Consider the following 11,539-nt stretch of genomic DNA (forward strand, 5'->3'; position numbering starts at 1 on the left):
CGATTTTGGAAACGGGTTGTACCTTCGTAGGCAGCTCATCATGTCATCGAAGGAATCCATGGGGCAGTTCAAGGAGGCGGCGAGATTTTCTGTTTTTGCGGTGTCTCCCCTACGACTGGCCCCGAGCCCGGCCACGCCGCTCTGAGAGATGGCCCGGCGGTACAGCCCTCGTGTCTCCGGGGACATGACGAGCAGGGAGACCCCCCAGGCTCCGCCGGACTGGCCGAAGATGGTGACTCTGTCGGGATCTCCTCCGAAGTTCCGGATGTTCGCCTGAACCCACTGGAGAGCTTTCGCCTATAATGGAAATGTGATTTCGTGTTCAATGATAATGATTTCTCACTTGGCAATCTGGGCAGATGGTTCAAGAAATTTTCTGTTTTTTTTTTCTCTATATCATTAATGTGGGCACTTAAAACTCACCATGTCCATTAGCGCAACGTTGCCGTCAGTTTCGGCGTCCCGGGTCGGCAGGAAGCCCAGGTTACCCAGCCGGTAGTTGATGGTTACCATGACGACGTTATTGAGTGACGTGGGGATCTCAGCCGGGTACGTGTCTGCACTACCTATCGCCAGACCTCCTCCGTGTAACCACACCATGACCTGGGCCGGCAGAACAATGAAAACGTCAACAACAAACAACACATTGCTACCCCTCGCCATTTCCTCCTTTGTCTCTCTCCCTGCCTCTTTCTCCGTCTCCCTGTCTGTTTCTGTCTACCTCTATCTAGCTGTTCCCCAATAGCTCTGTCTCTCTTTCCCTCTCTTTGCCTCTCCTTATCGTTTGTCTCCTTCTATCTTTCTACGTATCTCCGCATCCCATATCCCTCTAAGTCCTTTAACAGTTACCTCTCACTCCTTTTCTGTCTTTCACTTGTCATGCTGTCTATCTGTCTACCAGTCTCTGTCTTACCGGCAGATCCGCAGTGGAGGCCACGTTAGGCGTATAAACGTTCAGGAACAGGCAGTCCTCGCTGCTGCTGTTGCTACGGAACGGGCCGGACAGCTCGTACAGAGGCGAACCTGGCGGAAAAGGCATCTCCACAACCTGCGGGCACCGGGCTCCGAACTGGGCGGCGTCCCGGACTCCGGTCCAGCCGGCCGGGTCCTGGGGAGGGCGCCATCTGGGGAGACGGGAAAATTTTGCCATTTATTTTAGTCTTAATTGTGGATTTGGCTTCGAAGGGCATACAGCCTGGACTGGTGGTAATTATAAAGGGATGTACCTACTGACAAGGACAATATAGCAGTTTAAGCTGAGATTTCCATTTAAGTAAAAAGTATTGGTCGTGAAGAGGACGCCATCTGGGAAGACTTTCATTTATTATAATTCATTGCCAGATAGATCCTGCTGCTCGCTATGATGAAACCTATTCCCATCGCAGACTTGTAACAGCGGTGGCATCTTGGCAGAGGGGTGTGGGGTAGTTAGCCTTAAGAGCCTACACCTCCAAGCACTTAGGTGCTGGTGCCATGGTCAGAGAGAAACCACGTCGCAGATGGAGTAGCAGAGACCCTCCGTACACATGGCCTGCCGGGAAGCCACTCACACCTGGCAGCAGTATGGTGACTACACCTCTACGCGACAATCCCTTAGTATTTCTCAATAGTAAAGGGGTTCTACCGGGCAGTTCACTGACTGTTTTTTTTTTTTTTTGCACTTTCGGGCGTTACCCCTACGTGACTCCGTGGAACACCCTGCGGCCCCCGTTGTATGTTTGGGCCCGGTCGGACCCCGAGTTGATATTAAGTCGGACTTAAAATGAACCCGGGGCCTGGTAACAAAAATGCCGTTATCTACCCGGTATAAACCTGACTCCCCAGATGGCTACTCGCCTGGAAGTATGTTGACTACACCTTCCCATGACGCTTCATAAGGAAAAAGCGGACATATAAAGTATACTATAGAAGTGTTTCTTTGATGCACCGCGTCAGACTCACCTGAGGTCCCCCACAGGCGGAGCGGCGTAGGGAATCCCCTTGAAGGTGTAGATCCGGTCAAACACAGCGCCCCCTATGAACGAGGTCGGTAACTCCACTCCGTTCACTTCTCCATAGGTGGTGGGGACCACAACTCCGCCTGGATTCATGAAAGATCATCAATAACAAGTGATCAATTGATTAATAGATTGATCTGTATTATTTACTGTTTATTTACAGCAAGTCAATTTTTCGGCCCAGTTTAGGATTTAACGTCGACTCAATCTTACTGGTCAAACTCCCGGGTACAAAGTGCAAAAGTCGTAACCACAATCTTGTTACATACACAAAATGAGACCAAAGCATGTCCAGAACAAAAGATATAAAAACTAGCACACTTAACGTTACTATGTAAGAGTGGTTTCTGCCACAGTGTCAGTAAAAGTCGTTACCGGACATACCACTATATGGCAAGTTTTGTTTGGGTCGTGGAGACACTAAATTGAGCTGTAGAGCTGTCGTACATGAAATAGATGTAGAAGATATAATACAAGTACACCATGCACCGCTGGAAACTGCAATAAGATCATGTCCAACCCACCTGCGAGCCCCAGCAGCGCCGCCAAGACGACCACGTCCCCGACACCTGAGGTTTTACCTGCACGCCGGCCCATCGTGATCGTGTCTCTAACAAATGTGAACTCTACTCGGGAAGCGCCCTTTTATATACCTTTGCTGAATGCAAAACAACAGATGATGTCATTTGCCAATTCAAACTAAGGCGTCATATGTTTACCATCTCTACTAAGAACAAACACTGACAGACTGAGAAACAATAACTTTCTCTGAATCGAGACAGTATATTGCCAACTGATCTTGGGTTTTAAGAAGTTTTTGATCTCTTGCTTCCAATTATTTTCAATTTCCGCATGAAGACCTTTTTCTCCCTATGATAAACATTTAATGGAATGCCGTGGATATGAAGTGCACTAATTGTTCTGAATGGTGAACTCAATGTTGTAAAGAATCCCGCGGATGTGTAGATTGATCTAAGAGTTTCTTAAGTGAATGACCTGTAGCACGTTCAGTGCGTAAAGGTGAATGACCATATATGGTCATCACGGTCCCAACCAGATATTACGCACAGCTCAGCTCAGGTCCCAGAGAGTTTGCCATATTCGGGCATGAAATTGCAATAAACCGGATTTGTACACCATACATTGCGAATTAAGCAGTGAGCATTCTCATTTTGGTAAGTTGCCGTCAAATGTTAAAAGGTGTCACACTGGCATATTCTGATCTCCAAAGGGGCTAAATTGGCATTCGGAAAACTTTCAACATCTTCAATTTCAACATCTCCTTAGACATTTGGTGACTGGAATTGCAAAGTCACTGTACTGCATCTGTATCTGTATAGCCAGTATAGCTATATCCTTTGGTGTAACACATCAGCTTCGCAGGCACGCGAGGCGGCAGCAGCTGGTTATACTCAACGACTTGTCCCATCTAACCTTTGCACGTCTATCTGCAAGTATTTTTAAAACTATCCAGTGAAATTCCTATACTGTTCATGGTGATAACAAATTCCACTCCACTGTTTACATGACCTGACGCGACGAAACAGCCGCATTTGCCAGTTGGGACAAAGGTCATGTTATTCTTGTGTAGGGAACGTTCTGGTCGACATGGTTGCCTCCCGTGCGTTTAGCGTATTTACAGCGGTGATTCTATTTCTTACAGGTGGATCAGGTGAGATTTATTTTACGTCTTTGGCGCACATGTTCACCTGTTGTTCTCTAGAGGCAGGACACAATCTGCCCCGACGATATCATGTCCAAGAATTCCATGAACTCGTCTTCGAAACTGTGTTCGAGTAGGTGCCTCGAGCACGTATCAGCCTCATTTCTCGAACTTTTGGTTCGTTTGAACAGAGAAATACGTTTACCTACCTACCTACCTACCTAGTCCCTTGACCTCCAGGTCGTTGGGGGGACAAGGTAGACATGAAGATCGAGAGTTGCCTCCAGGTTCGTCTCTCCCAAGCCAGGGTTAACCTCTCCTGTAGGCTGAGGCCTGTCCATTCAGGGATGTTGTCTTGCCAAGCTTTTCGCTGCCGTCCACGGCGACGTTTAAGAACATCTATATGCCCACTTACATGACTTTACAAACGATGATACTTCAGAAGAGCTATTTTCTATTTAAGGTCCGACTTAAGCTTATAAGGTGAAGGTGAAAGGTTGCGTAATTCAGGTGTCACTCCACGGTAACCTTTGACACAATTTTTAGCTGTCAAGGTTGAGAAAACCCAGCGACAGAAACTATCTATTATGTCGCCGTGTATCTTTCCTAACGTAAATAAGATGTACTGTTTTGATGGAAGGTCAGAGATTTTACAACTTTGAGAAAATGTAACGATGCCGACATTTGTTCCAGACGCCGTTTATGTCTCCACCACTCATGGCGACGTGAGAGGTTCAGAGTTCCTGACCTCCTCTGTTGTCGGAAATGCTGTCTTTGACCGCGTCTTCACCTTCAAGGGGATTCCTTACGCCGCTCCGCCTGTGGGGGACCTCAGGTGGGTGCTAGGCTGATGAAGAAACAAATGGCTTACCAAGACGTACATGGTCGCGTTGAAGAATACTTAAGAAATAAAGTTGAAGAGATCCATTAGTCACTTATGTACACAGTTAATAGAATTTTTCATCAATCAGCGACTGCTTTTTAAAGGTAAACACACGAACCTGCAAATTTTCGATGGCTATCAGTCCACCTTGGTCACGGAGTGACCTAGTTGTCGCGAGAGTAGCGAGAACTAGGTCGAGATTTGCGTGGATCTCGACCTAGTTATAGTTCTCTCGCGAGAAATATCTTGTTCCGTGACCAAGATGGACTGATAGCCATCGGAAATTTGGAGGTACGTGTGTTTACCTCACTGATCAATGAAAAATTCTGTTAACCATTAAGAAAGAAATAAATAAATGAAGAATTGGCACAGGCGTGACATCTCGTGAGCAATTGTGATGATTTTTTTCGATGTTTCACCCAGAAGTGTGACTGCCACCATTTTGATTCTGATAATGTCTGATGACTACTATATGCAAAAAATAATGTAGAACCCTGCTAAAAAGCGGATCCTGTGCGCATGCACTGACAGTTGCCCTGAACATTTTCTCTCTGTCCTTCGCTAGGTGGCGCCCTCCCCAGGACCCCGCCAGCTGGTCAGGTGTCCGTGACGTCACAGAGTTCGGCTCCAGATGCCCAGAGGCTGAGTTCGCGCCGCCCGATCCACTTTACAACGAGATCATGGCGTTACGCGGTAACTCCAGCAGCGAGGACTGCCTGTTCCTGAACGTGTACACTCCAAACGTGTCCGCCACTGCCGACCTGCCTGTGAGTTATCCTTAAGCTTGTCTTTGTTACATTAAGCCATCGTTCTCTTCCTTATTTCTTACTTACTTACTTTACTTTGGCTGAGATCCCGCCCGAACCAGGCTTGAAAGTGCTCTCCATCTCGCCCTATCCTCCATCAGGGATTTGATTTCCTTCACATCGGTAAGGTTGGTGTTATGTCTCAGGTTGTCGATGAAGGTCAGCTTTGGTCTCCGTCGGCTTCCTCCCTTTGATGGTTCCCAGAGTACAATCTTAGAGGCTATGGTGTCTGGGTGCCTGATGCAATGAGCCGCCAATTTCATTCTTCTTGACCGTATGATGCTATACATCACTGCACTCTGAATCTATCTATCTATCTAACTTCTAACTAAAATCTATCATCTGTTTCAGGTGATGGTGTGGATCCATGGCGGGGGATGGTACTATGGGAGTGGTGAAACCTACCCGGCAGAGATCCCCACGTCACTCCATAACGTCGTCATGGTAACCATCAACTACCGGCTGGGTAACCTGGGCTTCCTGCCGACCCTGGACGACGACGCACCGGGCAACTTTGGTGTCTTGGACGCGGTGAGTTGATTTCCTGAGAAGGAAACTTCCTATTACATTTTTTCTTCGTTACCTCAAAGAAGTGAGGTATTCTTTTTGTATATTTGTGTCTTAAGTCTGTTGCAATACAGCCATGCCAAACATTCATGATCTTGAACCTGACCAGAAGAATGGACCGATCTTGAAGCCCCGCCCCGTCATATTCTATTTCGAACACCTCCGTCGAAAACAGCGCTTGTCGGACAGAACTGGCCGCCACCGTTCTTTAGCTGATAATAACGACTGACCTCTGTTTAGTTTTTTGGCCATGAAATCCTCTCAGACGGCGCCGAAAAAATGCACTGCTTTCTTTGTTGAAGGCTACATCCACCGGGTACAGTCGTTAGAGGAGGGGCGGATATAGCTGCGGTAAGGGCGTTATAATTTCAGTCAAAGCGGCAGCAGTATGCGCTCCATATTATTACCTTGTAGGTAGGCAGGAGTGCACGGTTTCTGACATACGGTCGATGCACGTGTAAAGCAGAGTACATATGTCTGTGACAGGGTTTCTACTGCGTTTTTGCATACATAACAGCTGCATGCATGCTCATGATAAAAACGAAATTAAGAAGAAAGCAGCTCGAGCACTCGTGGAGAGGGAGCTTGTACTACACGCCAGATAATAGGACCCTTCTGCAAAGTCTGCTAGACAGTGCAGAGTCCCGTGTCGCATACATACTCTGCTCTACACGTGCATTCTGTCCACCAACAATGTAGTGCTATGCAGTGGCTCTCCCTGCCAAATTACAAAACAACTATACTCGGTGGGTGTAGTCTTCAACAAAGAATAGCATAGCATTTTTGTTGCTATTTCTGTCCCACTGGGCTGTTTTTGACGGAGGTGTTCGAAATAGAATATGGTGTTCTACCTGGTTCTATTTGTTCGATATGACGTTCGATCAGGTTCGTTCAATTGTTTCAGTCACCTGTCATTCATCACATTGACTGATGAACTGTCACAGTCACTGTCACTGTCCTGTCACAGATAAAGGCCCTCGAGTGGGTGCGAGACAACATCCGGAACTTCGGAGGAGATCCCGACAGAGTCACTATATTTGGAGAGTCAGCTGGAGGCTATACTGTCTCCCTGCTCGTCATGTCTCCCATGGCAACGGGACTGTTCCACCGGGCCATCTCGCAGAGCGGCGTGGCGGGAGTTCCAGTCACACAGAAAGGCGACATCACACAAACACAAAACCTCGCTCTCAGCTTGAACTGCAGCACGGACTCCTACGATGACATGATGAGCTGTCTGCGAGGGTATGTTCATCGTGGCATTCTATATAAATAAACCGATATGAAAAGTCGATATGAAAAATAAGTCGATATGAAAAGTGTAGAAAAATACTGCTTACATCTGCAGAGTGTCCGATCCAATACAGCAATAGAACTAGTCAATCAATTCATTTGAAGATAGATGAGGAATGTTATCGATGAATGTTAGACATCCAGGTAAAGAGTAACTCAAGGAACTGGGTATGATTTTGGAAACGATCAGACCACTACCTTTCGTTGTTGACACTGAGGAGTTTTCGCAGAAACAGATTTTATGCCCTGACTATGAATTGGAAATGAAGGCAAATTCATGATAGTCCAATAGGACAAAATAAAAAGACTATGTTGATGCAAATCAACTTCTATTTCTTGAGGGCAGGAGCTAACGTCTTGTCCCGGGATGGGAGCGCAAAATCCAAAGTGCCGGAAACTTCCCTACGTAGACCCGTATTTCTATTGAGAGTGGGATGGAGGAATACCTTTTGTTCTGACAGGTTACCCAGTGATGACGTGTTCACGCTGATGCGTACGTCCGTGGTCATCGATGACAAGTTCCTCCTGCAAAGTCCCTGGGTGAGAATTATGCTTAGTTTGCTGTGCATGTTTGGCATACCTAAACTGCGTCGTATGGTACTAGATTATCATAATTGTACAGGTTGCTAAGTGCATCACTCCCGCCATCAGCCGAATCTATGGCAATGAAGATGTTGTTTCATCCTTGTCGTTGACTGCATTGTCACGTTGCCATTGTCGACAGTGGATAGAAGTCGGTACCAATCCGCTACCGTTTAATGATGGAACCAATTGAGACGTTTCAATACGCTAAGGCAGTTCGACTTTTGGATGTGAATTAACTCAATCGTTTGTGCTATAATCTTTTTCACAATAACGTAAATGTACCCATATTTTTATACTAATCTATAATTTACATCATTCTTCCAGACTCCAGAAAGAGTAGTGACGTATCTGTCATTAATGGAGATCCAAATCAAACCAAATCAATCTATATGTCTTTTTTTACAGGACCTAAGGAACCACAAATCCATCAACAAGGTAGACTACCTCCTGGGCACCAACAACGACGAGTTCGGGTACTACATGTTCTTCGGGTACCGGGACATAGCCGCAGACGGGATGACCAGGGCTGAGTTTGAAACGTACCTGCCGAACGATCTGCAACAGATTGCCGACCAGTATCTGGTAAGAGACGTCTTGACTGCATGACTCAATAAAATATTTAACAGTCAAACGTCAAAGGAACCTTCTATGGCCAATAGATTTTATATCAAGTCTGCATGATGATAATTCGTCTCTACTTTTTTTTTCCTATTTTGCTTTTGGACAGACGAGGACAATGTGGCACTGCACTCAAGTTTTGTAACTTATATTAACAGTGTCACATACACGGTACAGACAGAAGGTACCCAATTTTACACCTGGGTGAAGTGAGGAAGGTCGTGTAAAGTGCCTTTCCCAAGGGCACAACGTCGGGGCGGGGCACGGCGGGGATCGAACTCAGAACCTCTAGGTTTCGAGCCGAACGCTCTACCAGTTACGCCACGCCCGACGCCACTTTATAGCATGGCATATAAGGATAATATGAAACCTGAATCTGAAACTGTAAATAATGAACGGCGCATTGTGTATCAGTGACCACCGCTACATAAGGACCACCTGGCCACCGTATGAATATGGCTTACATAATTTCTCTATTACGAACAATCCTGACCTGTGGCCACCTATCTACTGTGACCAAGGTTGCTTTGGACAGAGCTGACAGTATTCTGAAACTCTGTCGCCTATGTTACTTACTACATAGGGCGGCAGTGTTGACATGATCCTCCAGCCTGCGATGGACCAGTACCTGGACCCCGACATGGCGGACGATCCGATCTACCTGCGTGACCAGTACCTCCTACTACTTATGGACGCCTGGTTCGCTTCACCGACAGTCATGATGGCACAGGCCCAGTCAGGCATGCCGGCAGTGGCGTGGCAGGGTAGGGAGTCTCAAGTTCTTGTACTAAAAAAAAAGCTACGCTGTCACTTGATAAAAAGAAGAAAATATCTTGTCACAGCGCTCAAATCACAGATCATTTGGAATCGTATTTTATCTTGCGTCAACGATAACAGACTGCTATTCATCGGCCATGTCAAGTTTCGATTGTGATGACTGCGAAATGGCACGTGTTTTATAAAATGACGAATCCATTCGCTGTCGCGTACATTTTACAGTATAAAGTTGTCTACAAACCTATCTGTTGTTGCAGTGGAAAACTTCACCATTTTACGTTCTGGAAATTATTAATTATCTGGAAAGTTGACTTGTATCTCTACGCAGGCTCCAGCCAAGTGTACCAGTACGAGCTGCAGCACAGAGCGTCGGTCTTCTCCTTTCGTCCGCCGTATGTAGGAGCTGACCACGTCGATGATCTGTTTTTCGTGTTCGGCATCCCGCTCCTGCGTGACGACACCGGCGCCTCCTGGAAGTACAGCTTCACCCAGGCGGAGAGGGACCTGAGTCTGGACATGATGGCGTACTGGGTCAACTTCGCAACTAACGGGTGCGTGGATCTACCCTTGTCTCCGTGTACCGGGGTTTTGTTTTCTGTGTGTCCGCACTTATTTGATTAGAGTGACAAAATGTGAAGGGTGGAGCTGATTTAACCAGGAACTGGCAGGATGTGACACTGTGTGTGCGTGTGATTTCCCGCTGGCTGTCAGGATGCGGTAGCACTATTCATTTACAGACATTCAAGGTCATGGGGTCAATGGAAGAGCCTACTTATTCACGGGGTGGTATTGGTTTTGGTCCGTCCGTCAGTGTTTTCGCATTTATAGATTTTCCACGTACTAGTCACATTCATAGTGAGAGGTAGTGATCAAAAGACACATGTAATATCAATGAAAACCATGTTTGATTTATAGGCGAACTGCATTTTTCCAAGACACACCAGAAACTCGAGAATATTTCAGGGGGGTATGAGATCTTCGAATTCTTGTTTATGTTGTTGTGAGAGAGACCATTCAATTAAAGCGAAATGTACGGGTTTACAGTAGATTTAACTGTTAGTGAACTGTAAGTAATCCAGCACCAACATTTGATGACAGCTATGTGCTCTTTGATAACGATTGAACAGAACTACAACTGATATGACACTCGAGTCTTTTTAAAGCAAAGATGTGATAATCCCCCATCTCTATCCATTTGTCTTCTTTTTTCTCTCCCTCTCTTTACAGAGATCCCAATGACTCGACAGGAGCAGCGCGCATGCGTGACATGGTCCACTGGCCACGTTACACCCCTTCATCTCAGTCATACCTGAAGCTGCACGTGACGTCATCTGCTGACGTCAGGCTGCGGGAGTCCCGGATGAAATTTTGGAACGAGGAGGTGCCAAGGCTGATGGGAAAGCACGTTTTTAGCGGCGGGACTCGCGAGACTTCATGTAGCCTTTCTGTTCTGGTGTTCACATTTGTTGTGTTCTATCTGTTGGCCTGAGGTCCTGCTCACAATTGTCCTAGGGCAGGTTAATGGCAGGAACATTGTTAATCTGCAAGCAGCGACACCTATAGGCTGTAGCGCAATGTGAATCAGTCCGAATTGCCTTGAGGAAGGTGTCAAACAGTCACCAAATCGTCGGTGAAAATGAAAACAATTGCCGTTTTGTAAATAGTCTCTTTATCCCGTGATTTACCAACCACTGTTCACGGTCCTCTGGCGAAACGTTGTATCAACAGTAACGTTACATGTGCTACCTTTGAGGATTTGTGAATCATTTCGATAGATTTCAATAAAAGCTTTTTCTATGTTCACAATGGCGTTTTAGTGTTAAACCCCTTATTACATAGCGCACATTGCGAATAGGGACAGCACCCTTATCCTAGAGGCTGTTTCTTCCGGTTACATCATAAACTCTGACTTTGTCGTAGGGTCCGTTATATCTATAGGTATGAATAAGTCAACATATTGGGTCTAGAGTTATGTAGAAAGGATGGGTCGACCACACCAGATCTCTGTCTCCACATTCCACACCTCGTGGCCACACGTACAGCTCACTTATCAGGAAACCCCAGACATTCGCTAATAAATATATAAATAAATAAACCCAGACGCACCTGATACTCTCCCCATGTCCTTCTCCTGACCCTTTGCCGGCCCTACCATTAGTCCTCTCCTGTGGGGAGTTGGGGGTTGTCCCACTTCAACATAACACATCACTAATGACACGCCCTTGTACATGTAACCTAACACTGCATTCTATGGTACTACGGTAAATGGGCACCGTCATTTAACGATTCTACATTCAGTTTGATTTTTGAACCTTTGTTTATTCATCATATACCTTGTTTTTTTTCATCATTA

At 46.2% G+C, this 11,539-nt stretch overlaps 2 protein-coding genes across 10 annotated transcripts in view; one reads left to right on the forward strand and one right to left on the reverse strand.

Moving 5' to 3' along the window:
* LOC118418956 (neuroligin-1-like) overlaps window positions 1–2,600 on the reverse strand; it is a 39,212-nt gene extending 36,612 nt beyond the window's left edge. For all 9 annotated transcript variants that reach the window (XM_035825109.1, XM_035825108.1, XM_035825106.1 and 6 more), the window contains exons 1-5: window positions 2,522–2,600; window positions 1,942–2,080; window positions 914–1,124; window positions 424–603; window positions 23–297 (exon numbers count right to left, since the gene is read on the reverse strand). In XM_035825109.1, the coding sequence (XP_035681002.1) occupies window positions 23–297; window positions 424–603; window positions 914–1,124; window positions 1,942–2,080; window positions 2,522–2,594 (878 nt within the window). In that variant the 5' untranslated portion in view covers window positions 2,595–2,600. The remainder of the gene's footprint in view (window positions 1–22; window positions 298–423; window positions 604–913; window positions 1,125–1,941; window positions 2,081–2,521) is intronic.
* Window positions 2,601–4,334: 1,734 nt separating this feature from the next.
* On the forward strand, window positions 4,335–10,989 carry LOC118419252 (fatty acyl-CoA hydrolase precursor, medium chain-like). Its single transcript, XM_035825600.1, has 9 exons — window positions 4,335–4,495; window positions 5,109–5,310; window positions 5,701–5,880; window positions 6,884–7,158; window positions 7,668–7,746; window positions 8,197–8,373; window positions 8,993–9,173; window positions 9,515–9,737; window positions 10,414–10,989. Exons 1-9 carry the CDS (start codon window positions 4,335–4,337, stop codon window positions 10,673–10,675), a joined length of 1,740 nt encoding a protein of 579 aa, XP_035681493.1. The 3' UTR covers window positions 10,676–10,989.
* Window positions 10,990–11,539: the final 550 nt, after the last annotated feature.

Source organism: Branchiostoma floridae, chromosome 7 (assembly GCF_000003815.2).
Source record: "Branchiostoma floridae strain S238N-H82 chromosome 7, Bfl_VNyyK, whole genome shotgun sequence".
NCBI classification, from domain to species: Eukaryota; Metazoa; Chordata; class Leptocardii; order Amphioxiformes; family Branchiostomatidae; genus Branchiostoma; species Branchiostoma floridae.